At 39.6% G+C, this 24,805-nt stretch overlaps 2 protein-coding genes across 5 annotated transcripts in view; one reads left to right on the top strand and one right to left on the bottom strand.

The window, feature by feature from the left end:
• Positions 1–2,119: 2,119 nt before the first annotated feature.
• The window catches only part of LOC106086291 (myb-like protein P), a 198,246-nt gene continuing 175,560 nt past the window's right edge, over positions 2,120–24,805 (bottom strand). Inside the window, exons 6-11 of one of the 2 annotated variants that reach the window (XM_059366875.1) lie at positions 19,520–19,802; positions 13,933–14,182; positions 13,551–13,815; positions 13,253–13,464; positions 3,576–3,765; positions 2,120–3,501 (exon numbers count right to left, since the gene is read on the bottom strand). In XM_059366875.1, coding sequence (XP_059222858.1) covers positions 2,629–3,501; positions 3,576–3,765; positions 13,253–13,464; positions 13,551–13,815; positions 13,933–14,182; positions 19,520–19,802 — 2,073 coding nt within the window. In that variant the 3' untranslated portion in view covers positions 2,120–2,628. The remainder of the gene's footprint in view (positions 3,502–3,575; positions 3,766–13,252; positions 13,465–13,550; positions 13,816–13,932; positions 14,183–19,519; positions 19,803–24,805) is intronic. The other variant, XM_059366876.1, reaches the window with a different exon arrangement.
• Positions 8,147–10,996, top strand: LOC131996830 (uncharacterized). Of its 3 annotated transcripts, none has more exons than XM_059366880.1 (3): positions 8,147–8,205; positions 9,086–10,695; positions 10,772–10,996. In XM_059366880.1, exons 2-3 carry the CDS (start codon positions 9,132–9,134, stop codon positions 10,990–10,992), a joined length of 1,785 nt encoding a protein of 594 aa, XP_059222863.1. In that variant the 5' UTR covers positions 8,147–8,205; positions 9,086–9,131; the 3' UTR covers positions 10,993–10,996. The 3 variants fall into 3 exon arrangements, with proteins under 3 accessions (XP_059222863.1, XP_059222861.1, XP_059222860.1); XM_059366878.1 differs by having other exon boundaries at positions 8,147–8,986; XM_059366877.1 differs by having other exon boundaries at positions 8,147–10,695.

Here is a 24,805-nt window from a genome sequence, read left to right as displayed (position 1 = left end):
TACACCATATGTATATGTGAATTTGCACCGATTTCGGGTATTACGGGAATAATCCCAACACTACGCAATAAAGCCTTTAGTTGCGTGCACGGGAAATTCCCATTGGAAATCCCGCACAATTATCACTGTAGGTTAAGTTAAATTAGATTTTATTGGCAATCTGAAATTTGGCCCACGTCGACATTTTAATCTTACCACATGAACAACATGCACATTTAAGAGACCACCAAGATGATTAATCGGATGATTAATGTATGCGGCCATTGTGAGACCAATACTGACCTATGGGGCAGTGGTATGGTGGAGGCCCGTAGATTAGAGGACTCTTACGAGGCAGTTCGAGAAGGTTCAGGGACTTGCGCGCTTCGTTGTGACGGGGGCACTCAGCGCACCAAAGGCAGGTCTGGAGGAGATGCTGGATATGCAGCCCATAGGTTGCACTAAGACTGAGGAAGCTCGGCTGCTGAAGCAGAACAGGTATGACCACGGTTCCATTCTGAATGTTATTGATGTAGAGAGTAGACTTTTTGGCACCTGTACCGATTGGGATTACGACATTCAGGATTCGTTTCCCAGGGAGGATTTAATGGAGGCCTAAATGTTGTGTTTCAGGGGGGTGGGACCTCGATATTCACTGATGGCTCCGAGGTTGGATTGGGGATTTATTTCTCTGATACTGCCTTAGATTAGCTGCAAAAGAAATTCTGGAAAGGGATCAACCGCCTTCAAAACTTTATGTGAACAGTATGGCGGTACTCAAGGCCGAGGTGAAGTCAAGGTGTATGGCTTATTGTATGGAGTCGCTGGATAGACTCCGAGTCCACCATGGGACGCTGATATGGGTTTCCGGACATCAAGGGATTTCGGAGAGTGAAGGGGCGGACGAATGCGTTATGAGGTGTTTGTTAGTCACCAGTCTTGCCTACGTGCCATTTGTCGAACTACTTAATATAGTAGATGAGATGGCGAGAGAAGGTTTGGTGGCGAGATGGGACTGGGGGAGTGGTTGCCGGACCGCTAAGGAGTTCTGGCCTGTCATCGACCAGAGGAGAACGAAGGAGTTACTGGCTTTCGATAAGAAGTCGCTGAGCACATTAACAGTGGTAATATGACACTGGGAATACCAAAAATAGACTTCTGCAGGAGTTGTCTTGATGAGAGGCGGTTTTTCTGCGATCTAGTGATTTTGCGAAAGTACCTCTGGGAGGTCTCCTGAGATCTGTGGACGAACCGGGATGGTTCCGATAGATGGACGTTAAGATCCGGCGAAGGTACATATGTGCTTGCGAGGGGGGTTCTTCATTATTCCTATTTTCTTTTATTCGTGTCTCAGGGTCTCACATGTTTCTCTTCCCTTTTAGGGTATCATAATCGGTCAAACTGGTCTCCGAATGAGCTTTCCTAGAGTGAAAAATCCATTCAACCTAACTTAGACCAGAGCTCCTCCGTGGAAAAGCCGTCAGCTTTCTACCATATTCGTATCTATCTAGTTCTAGTTCCTATTCATAGTTGTTTACCATTTCCCCGACACTTCTTCTTGCAGGAGCATTATATGTTTAAGGAAACACAAAATAAAAATGTTTTGGTATTAATCATAGAATTTTTTTATTATTGTAATGTTAATGCGGGCTTATAAATTAGAAAATTATGGCTTATACAAAGTTTGAGTGGTTCTCTGTTGTTTCAATTGAAATCTTTATCATTATCTACTGCGAAGAGTTTGAGAACCGTATTGTCATGTCTCTGTCTTTATATGTATAAACATACAATTATTTATTTAGAAAAATCCATTTTGGCATATAGCGAATCGACGACAGTTTCGGCCCGTTCTGCACACCGTTCACACTAGTCTGTTAGTTTGAGGACTTTTACTATTGAACTTAATTTGAAAATGTGAAGTTGTCGCTGGTATAAGAAAATTCCGTTATTTCATTGGAAACTGTGGAAAACTTACAAAAGTTTCGGCGTACGCAGAGGGTTACGCACAAACTCTCCAACCTAGGGACCTGTAAATAGAAAAGCATATAAGCGCTACGATTTCAATCGTTTCTGTTGCATATGCAACCGCATGTTGAATTTTCAGCATGAAAGTGCCTTTACAAAGAAAAATTTGGATCAATTCTGTATGTAAATCATGTTAATTGATATATTTCTCTTAAAGTTTCACACAACATAGATTTGTCTTAAATTTAGGGTAAAATGCTTAAAAAGGAGCCAATCAATCCATGAGGCAATTTGCAAACTACCAACAGATGAAAATGTTCTAACGGCAATGTGATTTAAACCTTTGATTTGCCCATTGCGCTTATGGACTAGGTTGGCGAGCCTTGGCAAATATTTGGAATATTTTGGGTTTATGTGTAAGTTGTGAATAAATATCATTTTGAATAGTTTCTAATAAAGATTTTGGGTATTTGTTGTTGCTAATGTGAATAAATATAAATAAATCATTTAAGGAATAGGCTTTGAAATGGACATAGAAATGGGCGCAGAGAAAGCAATGCTCATGGGTTTAAAACTTAACAATGATAATCTTAAGATAAAATTTTTCTTTTTTTTTCTTGAAGGATATTTAACTACTTGAAAACAACAAAGGGGATACAAATGAGCTCCCTCACTCGCTTCGCCTCAAACTTCGTTTGATTTCTCTAGATTCCTTAGCTTTTGATACATGCTAATATAATGGGTCTGCAATTGTTTCTGGTATTGTAGAACCTTTTCCTTCTCCGTTGACCATTGGCGTTTCTCCAATTCGAAATTCACACGCACATCATCGAGCTGTTTGCGCAACTTGGCTATTTCCTCAGCATAACTGGCCGATTCCTCGATTAGAGTATCCAAAGTGGACTCCTCTAGAGGACAGTTTGGTAATTTCGATAGGGATTTATGGATGTTGATGGCCACATCGGGCAGATTTTGTGAGCCGTAGACAAAATTTTGTATATCAGCCGACATTTTGGCCAGTCGCAATTCACAATTGAGCTTGTTAAGCTCACGCTCATGACTATCACTTTCGTCGAGGGGTGGAGATATCTTTAGGCAATTCATAATGACTTCTAAGTTCGAGTCATCAATGACCTTTTCGGCCAAGTCCTGTTTCTCTTCGCTGCTCTTGTGATTGTCAATGCGCTGCTGAGTATGTTTACGGGTCTTGTTGCAAATGTCGGTTAAGTTGTCGAGTTGTTGTTTCAGTCGTGTGTATTTGCCTGAAGGTTCTTCGCCATACTCATGGAATATGGCCAAATCGGAGAGTTCTTTGCGCAATTTGGCCAACTCATTGGTCAAGGCCAATATGACTTGATCCTTGAGTATTATGATCTTATTAAGCTGTTTCAACTCCGTTTGGGTCTCCTTTTGAGACTGAGCCTTTTGTTGTTCCTCCTGCAATTGTTGTTGTGTCATCTTCTGATTCTCCTGTAAACTTTGGTAGATTTGTGATTCGGCATTGGTATTTTCATGTTTCAAGTGGACTATAGCATGTTCCTTAAGGGTTAATTCATTCTGTAATCGAGAAGAGCATCCATAGGATATATTAATAAGAGTTATTATGAAGCATATATGGGTTCACAACTTACTGTTGCCTCTTTGAGCTGTGTTTTCAATAAAGCTAATTCTCCGTTTTTCTCACATACTTTCCATTCGCTCTCCTCCAACTGGGCCTTAAGACGGCCTATAGTATTTTGGCTTTCCTCAAATTGTTCTTCTATGTATGCCGAACGATCCTTCAGATTTCTTTCAGAGTTTTTTATGCTTATGTTATTGGATCTAAAAAATAAAACAATAGACCAAGAAAATAATTTAAAGAGGCGATATTAATAAATAATGAAGGAATTATTTTAATTATTATATAATCTTCATTATTTGCGAAATGCAAATTTGCCCATGAACATTCCAGTAATGACCAGGGGCTGCAAACTTCTCAAACACAAATATGCTCTTATTGCAAGATAGAGAACATGATCCAGTTTTACCTAAGCACGCCTTCTTCAGCCATTTTCAATACTTTCAAGACCTTCTTTACAATAGTAAGTACAATGAAACTTCCAAAAGTATCCATCAATCTCAACCTCAAGCTCTAATTCATTGCTGGAAAAATTTTCGTTTAATCTCTGCGAACAAGGGGCCACAACAAAATTAGCTCTGAAATTGAGATCTGAACCCTTTCGTAAAGAAGTTTTACAGGCTGATGACCTCACAAGGTTCACCGTCATTCGCGAGAGGAAAACCACTGCTAAAGGATTTTTTATGATGTTGCCAGAACTGCAAGCCAGGAGATCAGCGTCATAAGTGGGCATAATAGTATCTTCTCATCAGTGGAGTACATATGGGGTGTGCCAGAGAAACTTACTTATTAGAAAGATCTCCTGAGAGGTGAGTTTGGGGGGAGGGGGTCGAGAGGGACGCATCTGGATGGGGAAGTATCCAAGTTTGTTTCTCTCTCCAATCAGTTGTCATCTTGCGGGCCTGCGTCTTCGCAAAGTGCCTTCCGCGCTCGCTTTGAAATTCCTCCTCACAGACTCGTTTCTGGCCGTATTCGATTTTTTCGTAACTCATTTCGGGAAGTTTGGAAGTGTCTGTAAATCCAGAAATGGACTATCGAACGAGTGAAGCAGTCAGTTGTGCGTTATCCCCGGCGTTCGCTTCGCAAACACGCACCAGGGAATTTCTGACACCACTGTTTAACGATTTTTACATCAAGACCTTCATTTTCATGACTATAAATTGCCTTCTCAAACATTTCAATTAAAAGTTTAATTAAAAATAAAATCATTTCAATTAAAAAATTAATTAATTCAATATTTTTTTAAATTTAATACAATTTTTTTCCAATAGAGACGTTATTGAAACTTTTGGAGTTTTTAATTAATCAATTAATAAGTTATATCAATTAACGTTTAATTGAATCTGAAAGAATTTTCAATTACAATCGTGATTGAAATTTTTTTTATCTTCAAATAAAAAATTAACTGCATCAATAATTTTTATACCCTCCACCATAAGATGGGGGGTATACTAATTTCGTCATTCTGATTGTAACTACTCGAAATATGCGTCTGAGACCCCATAAAGTATATATATTCTTGATCGTCGTGAAATTTTATGTCGATCTAGCCATGTCCGTCCGTCTGTCCGTCCGTCCGTCCGTCCTTCTGTCTGTCGAAAGCACGCTTACTTCCGAAAGGAGTAAAGCTAGCCGCATGAAATTTTGCACAAATACTTCTTATTAGTGTAGGTCAGTTGGTATTGTAAATGGGCCATATCGGTCCATGTTTTGATACAGCTGCCATATAAACCGATCTTGGGTCTTGACTTCTTGAGCCTCTAGAGTGCGCAATTCTTATCCGATTTGAATGAATTTTTGCACGACGTGTATGATATCCAACAATTGTGCCAAGTATCGTTCAAATCGGTCCATAACCTGATATAGCTGCCATATAAACCGATCTTGGATCTTGACTTCTCGATCCTTTAGAGTGCGCAATTCTTATCCGATTGGAATGAATTTTTGCACGACGTGTTTTGTTATGATATCCAACAATTGTGCCAAGTATCGTTCAAATCGGTCCATAACCTGATATAGCTGCCATATAAACCGATCTTGGGTCTTGACTTCTTGATCCTTTAGAGTGCGCAATTCTTATCCGATTGGAATGAATTTTTGCACGATATGTTTTGTTATGATATCCAACAACTATGCCAAGTATGGTTCAAATCGGTTCATAGCCTAATATAGCTGTCATAGAAACAGATCTGGGGACTTGTCTTCTTGAGCTTCTAGTGGGCGCAATACCTTTCCGATTTGGCTGAAATTTTGTATGACGTATTTTTTTCTTACTTTCAACAACTGTGTCAAATAAGGTTTAAATCGGTTCATAACCTGATATAGCTGTCATATAAACCGATCTGAGATCTTGACTTCTTGAGCCTTTAGAGGTCGCAATTATTATCCGATTTGCCTGAAATTTTGTACGACGGATTCTCTCATGACCATCAACATATGTGTGTATTATGGTCTGAATCGGTCTATAGCCCGATACAGCTCTCATATAAATCGATCTTTCTATTTTACTTCTTGAGCGCCCAAAGGGCGCAATTCTTATTCAAATTGGCTGATATTTTACACAGGTCTCCAATATATAATTTAATTGTGGTCCAAAACGGACCATATCCTGATATGACTCTAATAGCAGAGCAAATCTTTTCTTATATCCTTTTTTGCCTAAGAAGAGATGCCGGGAAAAGAACTGTACAAATGCGATCCATGGTGGAGGGTATAAAAGATTCGGCCCGGCCGAACTTAGCACGCTTTTACTTGTTTTAAACTTATACTATTTTACACACCACCGTTTTGTTTGTTTTTAAACACGCAAAGCAAACACAAAACCTTGCTGGGTGTACGAGAAACTAGTAGAGGTGTGTGCACCTGAGTCGTGAGAAGTCGTGTCACGTAATTCATGAGTGAGATCCAAATCTTATCAAGTGATCGTCCGTCAGCATGATTGAATTAAAATTTTTCGTGCGTGAGCGTCCATCACGACTCACAACTCTAATCACTGCTAACGAGAAGATTATGAACTACGAAATATCTCGACCAATAAGAAGATCACAACTTGGGTTGATATTTTATTCTGCTTTCGGAAAAGTCGCTAGAATTATAAATTATTTCACGAGCGAAATTTGACAGCAATAAAATGTTTTTGTTTCCATAACATGTTTTTTATCTGCACTTATTGTTTTCTGTATTTAATTTAACTTTTTCGGAAATAAATGAAAAAAACTAGCCATTTAAAACAATAAAATAAAAAAATGATGCCGGCAATGGTAGATTAAGATACAATGCGCTTATAGAGGGCGCAGTTTTCATCCGGTTAGGTTAAAATTGTTTACAATGATTTCTCTCATGGCTTTTTTGAATTTGTTTTTATTCGGTCTGTTCAAAGATATTGCCTGTACATAAATCGATCTCCTAATATTTACTTCTCATTTTCATTTGAAATACAGGTGATGGGAAATTCACAATAGTATCGATATTTATTATAAGAAATATCGAAAATATCGAATGTTACAACTATTTGTCATGTGTGTCTGTCTGCAAGTGCGTTAATGATCAACCTTGAATGGGTTTTGTTTTATACCACCTTATTTTTGTGAAAAGTTTGCCAACAAATTCGTTGTAGAGAGATTATTTCGTGTGACAGAGATCATTTGTTAAAAACAGTTCGTAAAAGAGAAGTATTCGTTATATACATATAACTTCCTTAAACGACTTTGTTACGATATGACCTAAACTAACTAAATTTCACATGAACATTCAGTTAAGGATCAGGGGATAGGTTAGGTTAGGTTTAAGTGACAGTCTACTATCAGACTCACTTAGACATTTTCGTCCATTGTGATACCACAGGAACAGAAGAAGGAAGGTGCCTTCTAATTTATACCGTTGAACCCTCCAGATCGCTTTAAAAAGCCCAGCAACTTGAGAATGTTCACATCCCCCAAATCACACAGGCTCTCAAAGAAATGAGAACCTAAACTGGAAGTCCTTCTGACTGCCAGTGCGGGACACACACACACATGTTTTTTATAGTCTCTTTTTCTTCGATGTCCTCACAGCTTCTGCAAAAGTCGTTGCTGGCAACCTTCAATCTGTCAGCATGTTTTCCCATTAAACAGTGACCTGCCATGTCGGACACAATGACTGAGACGTCTGTTCTAGCCAATGACAGCAAAGTGGCAATACGCTTCAAGTCTGGATTAGGCCACATAGTTATGGAACGCTCACGGCCCCCTCTTTGTGACCATCTATTATTCGTTGTCCTTCGGGCCTGGTCCTGCAAACTTAGCTTACATGTCGCTAGAGGCATACCCACAGATTCAGTTTCAGAGGCATACGTCCAGCAGAACACCCAGGTATTTTGAGCTTTTTTTCCTGCTTTCGGAATGAAAATATTAATACAAGCAGGGCATATCTCCCTTAGCAAAGGAAACGGTCTATCAGACACAGCTTGTAATTCAGCCGGTGATACATCTTAAAGAAATCATAACTTCTTATCGTCCAAACGATTTTCGGCTCAAACACAATTTCCCCAATAACCTCCGATGAAAGCATAACAGTGACAACCTCTTCTGGTGCCACGTTGCACATTGGTTCAAGAGTGGCCGAAATTCATTTTTTTCATGTTCGCCGATTTGGATAATTTTTTGGTATTTTGTTGTCAGATAGTTGAATATTATGATTCCGTAATATTAGGCTGATATATTTAGTATTTCTTTGGACAGACACGCTCCAAGTTCATATATGTTCGCTTGTTTAAAATGGCATGCAAATTTACTGTATATTCAATCTTTTGGTACAATCACAGTAAACTTATCATTTGACTTTGTTGTATATTTTCGTAAATGGCAATTGTCATAGATGAGATTTGCATTAAAAAAAGTTGGAAAAAGTGCCACATAAAAAATTTCGTAGAACAAAATATAAACAACATCAAAATTTCAATGTTCATCAACTTCAGTGGACTGCATGTTTTTAGCGCTGTGGAGCGCTGTTTAACGAAAGACGTCAAATTACAGCTTGAAGTCTCAGCTAAAAGCTAAAAAAAAATTCAGCTGCTCATACCTGCTCCTTTCCAAAAGAAACAGTAAAAACTATAAAGTGATAAAGTAAGAAAACGTGAATTTTCGTTCATGCTTGTTGTTGTTGTTGCCATAATTCTTTACTGTTAACAACAATAGAAGATCAAGCGATAGACTATTAGGTGCTGTGTTATCATTCATTTATTATGTTGTTGCATGCAATAACAACTACACATTATGTCTTGCTCTCTTTATTGCACAAAATCTTTTCCGTTAGAGCTTAATAAGTAATACATTAAGTACCAACAACAATATACAGTTTCTGATTTAAATTTCTGCTTTTGGGTATACATTTCTAATATTATTGATATGCTAATTGACATTACATTGGCAAGTGCAGTGATAAGAGGTGTGTTTTTAAGTGATATCAAGATTTAATTTTATTAATTATGGAAAATGTAACAATTTCTTATTTAAATATTTGCGAAATATTAATTGATAACAACAGTGATATTGATGTTACTGTCGAAGTCATTGCAAATAGCAATGAAGGAATGACTGCTGAGGATGTTGAAGTCTTTACTGGATTTTTGAAAAAAAACTTTTTTACAAAGTTCAAAGATAGATGGCAAAAAGCAAGACGCATAAAAACCAGATTTCTTGATCTTAATGAAAATTGGCTGAAAAATGTCTACAAAGTGTGCAAATATACCGCAAACAATGAAGCACCAAGCTGTTCAAATATGGTTAAACGTGGACGTCCAGCAAAAGCCTTCGAGGATTGCCAACCGCGAACAAAGAGGACAAAGGTACAAGATTTTTGTGAAAACACCTCAATGGTGTTGATATCGTCTGCCGCAAAAAAAAGTGAGTGTTTAGACAAATCCATTAAGGCGTTCACCCCGGAGAAGGCACTTGGGCTGATACTTGATGCTTCGTTGTCAAAGCATCAATATGAGGTTTTGCGCAGTTCAGCTAGAGAAATTGGATTCGACATTTACCCATCCTACCATCAGGTACTGGAAGCAAAAAAAAAATGCTATCCTGCAAATGTTCAGGTGCAAGAAAGTTGTAGCAAAGTTTCTCTACAACAGTTATTAGATCATACAGTAACCAGGATTTTGATGACAAAAACCGAGAATGAGGTGACAGAACTCCCCAACGAACTGCAAATGTTCTCAAAATGGGGCTGTGACGGAAGTTCGGGACACAGTGAATACCATCAAAAATTCACAGATCCAAATGACTCCGATAAATATATGTTCTTAACGTCACTTGTTCCATTGACCCTCACAGAGCGTAATAATATGTCAACAATGTGCTGGAGAAATACAGAGCCATCATCAACTAGATTTTGCCGACCGTTAAAATTTGAATTTATACAAGAAACAGCTGAAGTTATAAATTCAGAGGTCAGTCGTGTTAATGACGAAATAAAAAATTTAAGAAATACTGTCGTTGAATTGCATAGCAGAAACTTCAATATTTCTCACACACTGAAATTAACAATGATTGATGGGAAAGTAGCTACTACGATTTCTGGAAGTTCATCTATGGCGGTTTGCTTCATATGTGGAGCAAAGCCCACAGAAATGAATAATTTAGATGCGGTGATTTTGAGGAAATGTTCGGAAGAAGCAGTTGCGTTTGGTATTTCTCCCTTGCATGCGAGAATCAAATTTATGGAGTGCATTCTGCACATTTCTTACCGTCTAAGTTTCAAAAAATGGAGAACAGATAGTTACACAAAAATTGAAATGGCGGCAAATAAAGCTGAAATTGGGAAGAGATTAAAGTTGACACTGGGCATAAATGTGGACGCGGTGAAGCAAGGTATGGGCACAACAAACGATGGCAATACGGCAAGAAGGTTTTTCGAAAATCCAGCCAAAACTGCAGACGTAATTGGAATAAAAGAAGAGTTAATACATAGATTTAAAATTATTTTGGCCGCAATAAATTGTAATGCAGCAGTCGACACTAGCAAATTTCATATATATTGCATGGATACTGCCAAGTTGTTTGTTGATCTCTATGGCTGGTACTACATGCCTGTAACTGTGCATAAGATTCTGGTGCATGGTAGCAAAATTATAGCAGAAGCTATTCTGCCAATAGGTATGTCTCTATTTAAAGGCCCTTATTCAATGATTTAATTTTCATTTTTTACATTTTAATTGATTGTTTGTATCAGGTATGCTGTCCGAAGAAGCTCAGGAAGCGAGGAATAAAGATTATAGAGCCTATAGATTACATCATTCGCGAAGAATTGGACGTGTAGCCACTAATGAAGATGTAATGCATAACCTTTTATTGTCTTCAGACCCATTTATAAATAGATTTCGCTCAAAGCTGCAAATCAAAAAATTGGAGTACGATAATGATGTTAAAAAATTATTAAAAGACTATGCTTAATTTATTTATTCATGTTTTTTCTATGGGAGGTGGCCGTAAAAGTGGGCGGATCAGGTATATATTTTCAGGAGCCCATTCTACAATTATAATAATTACTTTTTGTGAAAATTGAATTGATGCATTAAAAATTAAAAGTGGGCGGATATTTTTCAAATTTCACACAAATGATTCTGAGTGTTTAAAAATGCTATGTGCCAAAAAACAATGCCGTAGGTCAAAATTTAATTTTTACTTTGTATGGGAGGTGGGCGTAAAAGTGGGCGGATCATTTTGATTTTTCCATTTTTTCTTGATTCAAACAAAAAATGCCTATGTGCCAAGTTTCATTGTCCTTCGACAACTTCTTCTATTTTTAGCCGCTCGTTCAATGAACTTGAACCAATGTGCGTTGCCCGTTGAAGAATTTCCCGGGATATGTGTATCAACGAATAGTTCTAGTGTTTCCTCACTAGACATTGTCCATATATCCTGTGAATTCTGAATATAACCCACCGTGATAGGTATCCAGAACAGAATCTTCCTTAGCCTAGAGTCTTCAGATGTATTCTCCACGGAGCAGAAGAATTCTACCCAGTATTTGTTCTGCGCCTTTCTCAGCTCGCCTTTATATTTTCCTAGCTTAGCCTTATAGATGTCCCAATCGTGTGGTGCTCTTGTTGCTTTCGACTTGTTGACCAACAACCAGTTCTGGGGTCAACCATGGTGGTCGCTGTTTTACCCTTGGCTTGGCACCAGGACATGCAGACACAAGCGAGTCATTCAGGGCCTTCATGATCCGCTTGATAGACGGGGATAGACGTGCCGAATTTGTGTCGAAATTTATCCCAATCCGCCTTCCTTCTGCTTAGCCGAGGGACCACTTCTGCAGTATTTTCTCCAAACCTTAAACTAATATAACGATGATCAGAGAAGTTGTGGTTATGTTACACTTCCCTGTCACATATTCTTGCCCATATATCTTCCGATACAAAGGTAAAATATAGTACCTCCTGCCTGTCCCTGGTAATAGAGGTCGGTTTATCCTCTTTATTATAAATCGCTAGATTGCATATCTGGTGTTGTGCATTAGCATCACTTCCTACAATGAGGCTCTTCTTCCCTGCAGAATTGGCTTCAACCTACGGCTTGAAGGCGGCATCACTGAATCGTGTGCTATATATAGGAACGCCAGCCAGTAATGAGACTTATTTATTTCAAGGCTGGCTATTACTGAGTGCTTACTCAGTGCTTAACGACAGTCGGCCAGAAGTTCGTCCTCACATCCTCAAGGAACAGGAACATACTTTTCTCATATCAATGTGTGCACTCCGATTAATGTTTAAGCTCAATGATAAGGGACCTCCTCTTTTATGCCGATTCTGAACGGCGTGCCGCATAGCGACACCTTTTGGTACAGATGTTTTAATGGCTGGAAACCTTACAAATGGAGCCAGCATTAGTAAGGAGATAACCACCGCCGAAAAATTTTCTGATGTTCGCGCCGCGATTTGAGCCCAGGCGCTCGGCGGTATAGGCGGACATGCTAACCTCTGAGCCACGGTGGTCTTTATGATATCAAATATTGCTCTGCAAATGCAAATTTTCCCCATGAACATTCCACTAAGGAACAGGGGCAAACTTCTCACATATCATTGAGTGCAGTCCGATTCAAGTTTAAGCTCAATGATAAGGGGCCACCTTTTTATAGCCGAGTCCGAACGGCGAGCCGCAGTGCGACACCTCTTTTGAGAGTTTTACATGGCATAGTACCTCACAAATGTCGCCAGCATTAGGAGGGGAAAACCACAACTGAAAATTTTTTCTGATGGTCTCGCCAGGATTCGAACCCAGGCGTTCAGCGTCATAGGCGGACATGTGCTAACCTCTGCGCTACAGTGGCCTCCGACTCGGTGAAACAATGACTTGCAAGCTATGCAAGTGGTGCCGTTTACTTTGAAGCCAGGGTCGATGAAAACGATTGGAGAGCGGCCATCGGTGGTCACAGCTGTCCATACCATCATTTGAGGTGAACAATTACTTCGGGTATACGTCAAATTTTTGTTCGTGTATTCGATTTAGTAAACGCGTTGATTGTAAGAGTTTACGAATTGGTAAAGAATTGACTCCAATTCATAATACCTTAAGCTTTATATGAGAACTACTGCATAATGGCACTGATGTGCGTATCGACTCATATTTCAAAATATGGTATATACAAATGTCTTCCCTCATTATCACCTGAACACCTTCATTACACATTACAAAAAAACAAAAGACTTACTTTAACATCTCGTATTCGCTTTTCAATTCGGCCAATTGTTCCCTCAATTTTTGGGTCTGTTCATTATGCCTCAGTTTGTGCTGCTTGAATTGGAATTGTTGCATGGCCACCATTTGTTCCATTTTCTTTATTTTGAGCATATATTCACGCTGTTGGGCCTCATAATACAGTTTAAGACGTTTCGTTTCATTTTCCCAATACGATTCCTTATCCTAAGCACCATAACGAAAGAAAATAAGTAAAAAAAATAAACATGAAATCCGAGATACGCGCTAAGAAATTGAAATGAAAATTAAACCTTTTGTACTTTGAAAATTACTTTCTCATTGTGTTCCATGGTTTGGCGCAAATACGACAGTTCCGAGTCGCGATCCTTTAAGGCGGCCTCCAAGTCAGAAATTCCCGAATCCGAGGGTGAGGGCGTCATATCGCATTGGTCACTGGAAGACATGCAGTACTTGTTGATGCCATTGCTACTGGTACTGCTGCAACTGCTACTGGCCATTGGGATGCTGTTGCTGCTCATGGCCACATTGAGGCCACTGCCACTATCAGTGGATTTTCTACAACAAAAGCAGAATACCATTTATTCGGGGCCTGCAGTTGGTGGTAAGCACCTCCAGTCCAGAGTGCATCTGAATTGCAACTGAATGGAGGGCATTAGAGTGGAGTATACTTACATGGTGCCCGTTTGGCTGTTGATATCTGAGTCCGGCGTGTGTCGAATGGATTCCATGCTATCGTTGATTTTCAACGATCTGGAACCACGTCGACGTGCCATCAGGCTATTGCAATAATTATTGCTTGAGTAACCAACACCTCCTCCACTGCCGCCACCGCCACTTCCATTAACAAAGCCCACTCCAGCGTTCACTGCGCCTGCGCCCATTAGTCCCACACCACCACCTCCATGCCTCAAGTCAGTGGTGCCTGCGAAGTAGTTTAAAAAAAAATTAAAACAAAGTGTTAATGCATAAAAATAAGTCTAACAACAAACAATAAAGACCGAATGGGCAAAACTATGATCGCAATTAATTCAGTTTATGTGGAAATGCATTCAATGTTGTTCGAATGACGAGCTGCGATTTCCATTCATTAATTGTTCAAGGAGTTTGTTGCCTCTAACTACTGCACTGGTTAGCAAAGCTTCTCACATTTGTGAAAGTGTAAATTAAATTGATTGGAAAGCTTTAATTGCGGAAAATAGAATATAAACAACCAGAGTGATTGTTTTCAAAATCAAATTTGTGGAACACAAATATCGATATAAATGCGGATGAAAATATCTGGTCGACATTATATTTATAGTAGTACAAATCATTGTTAAATCGTGTATAACAAAATATTGGTCTTTTAAGTAGCTATTGTATATCTAAAAATAAACCGATCTGAACCATATTAGACACGGATTTCGAAAAGCCCAACATAAGTCACTGCGTCAAATTTCAGTGAAATTGGATTATAAATGCGCCTTTTATGGGGCCAAGACTTTAAATCGAGATATCGGTCAATATGGCAGATATATATAAATCTGGACCGATCTGGGTCAAGTTGCAAAAAAATTTCGAAGAGCCTAACACATTTCACTGTCCAAAATTTCGGCGAAATCGGATTATAAATGCGCTTTTTTATGGCCCCAAAACCTTAAATCGAGAGATCGGTCTGTATGGCAGCTATATCCAAATCTGGACCGATCTGGGCTTAACACAACTTACTGTACTAAATTTTGACATAATCGGATAGTAAATGCGCCTTTTATGGGCCTAAAACCCTAAATCGGCGGATCGGTCTATATGGCGACTATATCCAAATCTAGACCGATCTAAAGCAAATTAAAGATAGATATCGAGTGGCCTAACACAACTCACTGTGCCAAATTTCAGCAAAATCGGATAGTAAATGCGCCTTTTATGGGCCTAAAACCCTAAATCGACGGATCGGTCTAAATGGCGGCTATATCCAAATCTAGACCGATCTAAAGCAATTTAAAGATAGATATCGAGTGGCCTAACACAACTCACTGTGCCAAATTTTAGCAAAATCGGATAATAAATGTGGCTTTTATGGGCCTAAGACCCTAAATCGGAGGATCGGTATATGTGGCAGCTATATCCAAATCTGGACCGATCTGGGCTAAACACAACTTACTGTCCCAAATTTTGACATGATCGGAAAATAAATGCGCCTTTTATGGGCCTAAAACCCTAAATCGACGGATCGGTCTATATGGCGGCTATATCCAAATCTAGACCGATCTAAAGCAAATTAAAGATAGATATCGAGTGGCCTAACACAACTCACTGTGCCAAATTTCAGCAAAATCGGATAGTAAATGCGCCTTTTATGGGCCTAAAACCCTAAATCGGCGGATCGGTCTATATGGCGGCTATATCCAAATCTAGACCGATCTAAAGCAATTTAAAGATAGATATCGAGTGGCCTGACACAACTCACTGTGCCAAATTTCAGCAAAATCGGATAGTAAATGCGCTTTTATGGGCCTAAAACCCTAAATCGGCGGATCGGTCTATATAGCGGCTATATCCAAATCTAGACCGATCTAAAGCAAATTGAAGATAGATATCGAGTGGCCTAACACAACTCACTGTGCCAAATTTCAGCAAAATCGGATAATAAATGTGGCTTTTATAAGCCTAAGACCTTAAATCGGCGGATCGGTCTATATGGGGGCTATATCAAGATATGGTCCGATATAGCCCATCTTCGAACTTAACCTGCTTATGGACAAAAAAAAGAATCTGTGCTAAGTTTCAGCTTAATATCTCTATTTTTAAAAGACTGTAGCGTGATTTCAGCAGACAGACGGACGTCGTCTTAGAATTTTACGCTGATCAAGAATATATATACTCTATAGGGTCGGAAATGGATATTACACATAAAAATCTATTTTTGATAACTACTCCAATTCACCAGTTATGAAAAATAGTTTTCATAATAATACTAATAAATATAAAAAAAACGTACCAAAGCTCGACCGACATGGAATAACTGTGAGCACCACACAGGCTGGAACTTTGAGCTCCGACTTGTGTGGTGTTCATCTTTACCAAAGTAAGCTTAGCTGAAAGCTGCCGGGCGCGTCCACCGGTTGCCGATGGTGGAAGGCTTCGAATGTATGCGGATTAGTTGCAAATACGGCCGCGGGCAGTCAGCGTTTTACAGAGGGGAACCTCAATGGGGGTCAGGTGGAATAGACTCTTACTGAAATACTGAGTTCCAATGATATGCGAAATGAGAAAGCGAGTTTTTAGCGCTTTCAAATAACCAATGGCTAACATCAGCGCCTATTCCCAGTGAGGGACGGCTGGAGGCGAGCATCACATCTTGGAGTAAGCAGCTCGCGAAATCGAGGGATGCATGTGCGATCCCACGTAACCCATGCAGTTGGGGCGCTGGGCCAGTAACCCATCCATGGAAAACAATGAAGATTACTCAGATAAACAAAATAATAGAAAACCAGGAAGGAAAGGCAAAAGCCGGGTGCGACTTTATAATACCCTACACCTAACCTATAACTAGAAAGTGGGAGCTATATCTAATTCTGATCCAATTTTAATGGACTTCGGCGGATGATTTCAGATGGATTATTACATAACCCTAACCATATTTCAAGCAAAGCAAATATGTTCAACTACGGTATATGTAATAACTTCAGTTAAAAAATGACCCAAATTACTATATTAGCTATATCCAAATCTGAACCAATTGTTTGCCAATTTTAATAGGCTTCGTCTACGCCAAAAAAAAAATGCATATGCCAAATTTGAAGACGATCGGATGAAAACTGCGACCTTGTAAACCTTGTTTGTACACAAATTAACATGGACAGGCGGACAGACAGACGGTCATAGCTAAATCGAATCAGAAAGTAAATCTGAGTCGATCGGTCCACTTATCCACTCTGGGAGTTACAAACAAATGAACTAAGTTATAAAAAAATCCACCTACTGCTCAATACTTAACCGGACCCAAAGGATGGCTTGTTTGTGCATCAAAGCCGCACTGAGAACGACACCATGTGATACACTGAATTTAATACTACATCTACCTCTGGACATTGAGGCTACCCAAATTGCAGCGGCCACTGCCGTGAGGTAAAGGGATCTTTCTTATTGGTCATGTGGCGGCCACGGACACTGTGTTATACTTGAACCGATGTTCCAGGCAGTGCGGATTACATCCTACCTGAGCCGCTTTTTGATAAAAAGTACTGTACCACTATTCCTGATAGAACCGATTGGAACTACGATATCCCTGGTAACAGAAGTTACATAGACTTCTATACGGATGGTTTCAAACTAAACGACCAGATGGGCTTTGGGCTGTACTCTAAAGATCTAGAACTGCTCATATCGAAGAGGTTACCCGACCACTGCAGTGTGTATCAAGAAGAGATCCTTGCAATTAAGGAAGTGGTGGTAAGATGTAATGTCATTACGACGATTGGCATAAATATCTTCTCATACAGCCAGGCAGCCATTAAATACCTGGTGAACGTATTTCTGAACACAAAAACCGCCCTCGACTGTCGCAGATCTCTCAACAAGATGGCTAAACAGGTCAAAATTTACCTGTTCTGGGTGTCGGGCCTCAGAGATATCCCAGGAAATTCTAAAGCAGACGAGCTTGCGAGACTACGAACTACCTTACACACACCAGGGACACTGGAAAATGTGGGTATGCGTCTAGCGACATGTAAACTAAGTTTTCACGACCAGGCCCGAAGGGCAACGAATGATAGATGGTCACAAACAGGGGGCTGTGAGCATTCCAAAACTATGTGGCCTCATCTAGACTTGAAGAGGTCGACTGCTTTTCTGTAATTGGCTAGAACAGACGTCACAATCATTGTGTCCGTCATGACAGGTCACTGTCTAATCGGAAAATATGTTGACAGACTGAAGGTTGTCAGCAACAACTTTTGCAGAAGCTGTAGAGACATCGAGGATGAAGAGACTATAGAACTCCTTCTGTGTGTGTGTGTCCCTCACTAGCATTTAGAAGGAGTTCCACTTTAGGTTCTCATTTCTTTGAGAACCTGTCTGATTTAGCGGATGTGAACATTAGCAAGTTACTGGAATTTTTAAAGCGATCTGAATGGTTAACAGTAGGAAATAGAAGGCATATTCCTTATTCTGTTTTGTGGTATCACAATGGACGAAAACGTCTAAGTGAGCCTGATGGCAGACTGCCACTTAAACCTAACCTAACCTAACCTATAATTCCCTGCACCACATTAGTGGTGTAGGGTATGAAAGTACAGAAGTACAAGGCAGATTTTACAGCCACACAGGGAAAGGTGTCGCAATACCACCAAAAGGTGCAGTACTTTTGCTATGTATAGCTGCCATGACACGAGACATAAATTTGGAAATGGATTTGTGGTTAGTCGGAGACGGAAACACCTTATCTCCAGATTTACTCTGGTGGATGAGAGGGTAGCCACAACCCGTATAAAGGCACCAGCCTTTTTTGTGCCCATACCCCGACGGAAGAAATGGACGAGAAAACCAAGGATATTTTCTACGAGCGCCTAGAGAGAGAATACGACCGCTGCCCCGTCCGTGATATTAAAATTGAGCATTAAACTTGAATCGGACAGCACTCATTGGCATGTGAGAAGTTTGCCCCTGTTCTTTAATGATTTAATGCGATGCAAATTTGCATCGCAATGGTGGATTTGAGAATTGGTGCTAATTTTGTCCATATTTACAAAGTCTCTGAGATCGTTTAGTTTTGAGTGCTCCAATACAAATTTTAAACCACATAACACTTTTTGCGAAAGTATTTTTTATACTTTTACTGCTTTCTACGTATATGTCATGTCGTCAGGTCAGGGACCACCCTCGTATACTCTTTAAGGAAACCCGCATTGGAATCTCTTACCTAACTCGAACTTGGTTTACTTTAGATATTTCCAACCAAATCCATCTCAACCCCCTTTTTATTTTGTCCTTTAAAGAATTATTCAAATTTTTAGATTTAAATAAAAAAAACGAAATGAAATTCAATATGAAAGTTGAGAAGATTGTATGCTTATATCGTTATTCATGACAATAATTGTAAATGTGTCAATTGAAAAAATCTTTGAGTTTGTCATTCCATTTATGGATAAATCCAATGATATCATATTGACAGTGTATTCTACTTTCTGTTTAATTGTCATACAACAAATAAAGTGCTGTCATTTCCTGGAAGCAAAGATCTCCAGCGATATGACGATTGTAATGTCTCACTTGTACTTACTGCCAAATCTCATGTTGGATCCCTGTACAGCAGCCAATGATGGAGTAGAACCATAACGATCGCCCACTATCATGTTGTGGGCATGAGTAGTACTGATGACATGATTACTGCCATTGCTGATGTTGCTGCTGCCGCTAATGGAAGAGCCGCCCATGTTGCTGCTGTTCGCTGAAGCCGTTGCCGCCTGGGCAGAGCTTACGACATCACAATAACGGCTGGGAATGGTGTAGTCCGGCTCAAAAGGGATCGGCTTAAAAGCAATCGGGCGTAAAAGATTTGTTGTCTGGAATGAAATCAACGAGGGGGAAAATTATTGCGAACTTCGAGAGAAAGAACCCCTTTAGCAAACTAAATTAAAAAATAAAAAAAACATTGCTATGTAGATTTAGCCCTAACTCTCTTGACTAACATGTTCACTCGGCAACATTTATTCATTAATGCCCATGAAATGTTATAAACTTAAGATTTCATATGACTAGTTTTTTTGAAATGTTGTGGAGTTTTTTTGCTTAATTTTTTTTATCAGCTAAAAACTGACAAGAATGTGCGATCACCTATGGAGTGTAACCGCTACAGTGAATGTGGAGTGCATTGCAACAGCGCATGAGTGAATTGAAATGACACACCCTGGAATCATTTGGGGACAGACAGGCGGATTCATTCAGACAAGTGTCTTGGTGCAGATAAAATATGAAATTATTTTGCTGTATGTTACTTCTATATGGTAGAGAATAGAGAGGCCAGCTAAACCGCTTCCCCTTTTCCCGCCTCTTGAATAAAATAAGAATTTCATCTAAAATATTTGATGAATGGAGTTTATGGAATTATGTAATTAATCATTTGTTGGTCCAGCACATTCATTCATCTTTTGTTTTAAGATGGCAACATATCATCTCAAATGGTCTTGTTTCTAACAAATGAATGGGAAAAATTAAGCTAGGCGACTTAAAATTTTTGATTACTTTAAATTAAAAATGCAAAAAAAAAACAAATAAATTAAAAGATTCATTAGTTTAAAAATTTGGAGGCCACCGTAGCGCAGAGGTTAGCATGTCCGCCTATGACGCAGAAAGCTTGGGTTCGAATCCTGGCGAGACCATCAGAAAAAAATTTCAGCGGTGGTGTTCCCCTCCTAATGGTGGCAACATTTGTGAGGTACTATGCCATATAAAACTTCTCTCAAAAGAGGTGTCGCACTGCGACACGCCGTTCGGACTCGGCGATAAAGAGGAGGCCCCTTATCATAGAGCTTAAATTTGAATCGGACTGCACTCATTGATATGTGAGAAGTTTGCCCCTATTCCTTAGTGGAATGTTCATGGTCAAAATTTGCAATTTGCAAAGTTTAAAAATTTAACGGTTAAACTGACATGTACTTTTAAAAATGTATGATAAAATAAACAAAGTTTCAGGTATGTTCCTTGAGGAACAAGTGAGCTGGACATTGACAAAAGTCTAAGTATTGAGCAGGTCGGAGCCTAAGTTGGAGTCGGAGTATTAGGCCGAAGTCGGAGAGCGGTCGGGCAAGCGTGATCAACTCTGAACCAAACTCCGACTTCGGCTCAATAGTCCTACTCCGACTCCGGCTCAATAGTCCTACTCCGACTCGAAAACTCGACTTTGATCAACTCCCAAGCCTTGGCAGTGACAAATAATAAGATTTATATAAAACCGTCGTGTATAGCAAAATCAGACCATGCACAATATTGAACTGAAGGGGAGCGATAAACACGTAAGCAACATATACGAAGATAACCATAACATTGGTGGCAGGCCACCATGGGTAAGCTGTAGACAACGCATGGACGAGAATAGCCAAGGATCGACATGTAGCGGATTCCAAAATTCCAGACCGCTTGAAGAAGACAAATTCGACTTTTAAAAATAGGCATTTTACGAGTTCTTAGTTCGGCGGAGAAACCCCACTGTCGGATGGACTTTGTGAATCCCTCGGAGGAACTAAGGATTGACATGCAGTGGATTTGGAAACTCCGAACCGTTTGAAATAGACAAATTCGACTTGCAGAAATAGGCATATTACGAGCAGTTAGTTCGGTGGAGAAACCGCACTGTTTATCTTTTTTTATCCCTGAAGCTTAAACTGAGTATGAAGCTTCTAGATGTGATAGTAAGAGGAAGAGATTTTAGAATCTTTTTTCTGCCCTTACATAACTATAAGCATCGGAGCCAGATACCTACGAAGTGACACCAATCCAAATTTGACTGAACTCAGAGCATCAAAAATCTTATGCTAATGGTGCGGATTTAGAACCATTGAGGGTCAATAAATCAGCAATAATTCAGAATATAAATCAAGACCTTAACAGGTTCTGCAAAGTACAAGATATATATCTTTGGACATGGGGCGTTTACCAAGTAAGTTGCTGCATAATATTTTTATGTTATGCAGGCGATGTTAATACTTCTATGGGGTTAGGATCCGAATCAGATATGCAGAAGGACCGAGAGGATCTTGAAAATGGCATATGACTGGGCTAAACCTAGTGGTCTCAATGTTAACTTGGTATGGGCGGGGCGATGAATACCATGCCCAATAGGGCTATGAATACTATTCTAGATATCCTACTCATTCACATACAGATTAAGTGTGAGGCAGCAACTGCGGCTATGAGACTTAAGGCGATGGGAGAATGGATAGAGTATAGGAGTCATACCATAGCGGTATAATCGTGTCGACGATAGGAAGCCCGGATGGATTAGAAGCGGTTATCCATCGGATACCTGAGACGATTTTTGAAGTCGAATGCGAGGCAGTGCTGCCAGAGGCACAGGCTTGGATTGATAGAACTCTAGTATTGGCATCCGGAAGATCAGGCTACACAGATGGATCAAAGCTAGAGAACAGAGTGGGACTGGCAGTCTATAGTGAGAACCCAGGGACTGAGATCTGTTTTTTGACTGCTTAACCATAGGTTCTGCAGGCAAAGATCCGGTCAATAAAATTGTGGCTTGTAAGGACTCACAAAGTCTATCGGCTGATCGGTTTATATGGGAGCTATACCAGATTATAGACCGTTATGGACCGGACTTGGCACAGTTGTTGAAAGTCATAACGGAACACCATGTGCAAAATTTCAGCCAAATCGGACAAACATTGCGGCTTGTAAGGGTTCAAGAAGTGAAATCGGGAAATCGGTTTATATGGAAGCTATATCAGGTTCTTGACCGATTTGAACCGTACTTGGCACAGTTGTTGGAAGTCATAACAGAATACTATGTGCAAAATTGCTGACAAATCGGACAAAATTGTGAATTCCAAGGGCTCAAGAAGAATAATCGGGAGATCGGTTTATATGGAAGCTATATGCAAATCTGAGCGATATGGCCCATTTGCGATCCTCAATGACCTATATCAATGCTAAGTATCTGTGCGAAATTTTTAGCGGCTAGCTTTACGTGTTCGACCGCTATCATGATTTCGACAGACCGACGTACGGGCATGGATAGATCGATTCAGAATGAAGAGACGATCAAGAATTTTGATCCTTTATGGGGGTCTTAGATCAATATTTCGAGGTGTTACAAATGGTGGTGGGTATAAAAAGCCATACCGGATGAAAGATATATATGGGAGCTATACCTAAATCTGATCTGATTTAAAGAAATTTTGCACACGTATTAGAACGACAAATACAACATCTCAAGCAAAATTTTGTAAGGATCAGACCAAAACTGTGTCCAATTGGCTTCTAAATCTGAACCGATTTTAATGAAACTTTGCACTGGCATTGGGACGTTATATCAAATGTCTCGTGCAAACCTTTGTAAATATCTCACCAAAATTGTGGCTACTACAGCCTTAAAAACCAAATCGGATGAGAGATGTATATTTGGGAGCTATATTGAAGCTGATCCGATTTTAATGAAATTCTCAAATGAAATATCTCACGCAAAATTTTGTAAAGATCGGACGAAAACTGTGGCTTCTACAGTGTTAAAAGCCATATCGGTTGAAAAATATATATTGGAGCTATATCTTAATCTTGATTTTAAAATTAATAGCGAACGTGCTTGGGCCAAAGGTTTTGGCATGTGTAAAATTTTGTGGCAATCGGACAATAGACGCGACAGATAGACGGATATAGCCCTTTCGAATCAGGAAGTGATTCTAAAGGGAAGGGACGTTATATCAAATGTCTCGTGCAAACCTTTGTAAATATCTCACCAAAATTGTGGCTACTACAGCCTTAAAAACCAAATCGGATGAGAGATGTATATTTGGGAGCTATATTGAAGCTGATCCGATTTTAATGAAATTCTCAAATGAAATATCTCACGCAAAATTTTGTAAAGATCGGACGAAAACTGTGGCTTCTACAGTGTTAAAAGCCATATCGGTTGAAAAATATATATTGGAGCTATATCTTAATCTTGATTTTAAAATTAATAGCGAACGTGCTTGGGCCAAAGGTTTTGGCATGTGTAAAATTTTGTGGCAATCGGACAATAGACGCGACAGATAGACGGATATAGCCTTTTCGAATCAGGAAGTGATTCTAAGCCGATCGATATACTAATCAATTGGTCTAGTTCTCTACTTAGCGTTGCTAGTAAATGCACAAAGTTATAATACCCTGTGCCACAGAGGAGGTATAGGATATAAAAAGATGGCCAGTTATGAACGATTCTGATCAGTCAAAGTATGTAAATGTGTGGCTATACTATGCACTTAATGAAAGATATAAAGGGTAATTTTTATATCTTTCATTCGTCATTTCGTCACAGTTTGTTGCGGTAAATGGGCTTGTGGCATTATTGTACCGTACTTCTTCAACAGGAATACAAACTTGCCAGGAACTCACACCCGTTTGTAATTGATTGGCCAGTCGACCGAACCATGAATTACCGAGAAAACTAATGTCTTTCCCACCGACATTGACGTTCAGAAATTTAAGACGAGTATCAATAAACACTACTCCTTCTTTCCCCCCTCCAATCCTTAACTTTCCCAATTGCCAACGCAATGCACTGCATATAACCGGAACATCCCCTGGTAATTGTGACTTGTGAGCGTGGGATGATATCCATCTTTTTTTGCCCAAAATGCAAGAGCTTGACTTACATGACATGTGGTTTCAACAAGACGGTTCCATATGTCACACAGCACGAGTAACAATGGACTTATTGAGAGGCGAGTTCGGTGAATATTCTATTTGACGTTCGGGAGCGGTCAATTGGCCGCCTAGATCGTGCGATTTAACGCCTTTAGGCTATTTTTTTGTGGGACTATGTTAAAGCTCTCGTCTATACAGACGAGTCCGCTTT

The sequence above is a fragment of the Stomoxys calcitrans genome, chromosome 4 (assembly GCF_963082655.1).
Source record: "Stomoxys calcitrans chromosome 4, idStoCalc2.1, whole genome shotgun sequence".
NCBI lineage: Eukaryota > Metazoa > Arthropoda > Insecta > Diptera > Muscidae > Stomoxys > Stomoxys calcitrans.
This window is presented reverse-complemented; position numbering and strand designations above follow the sequence as displayed.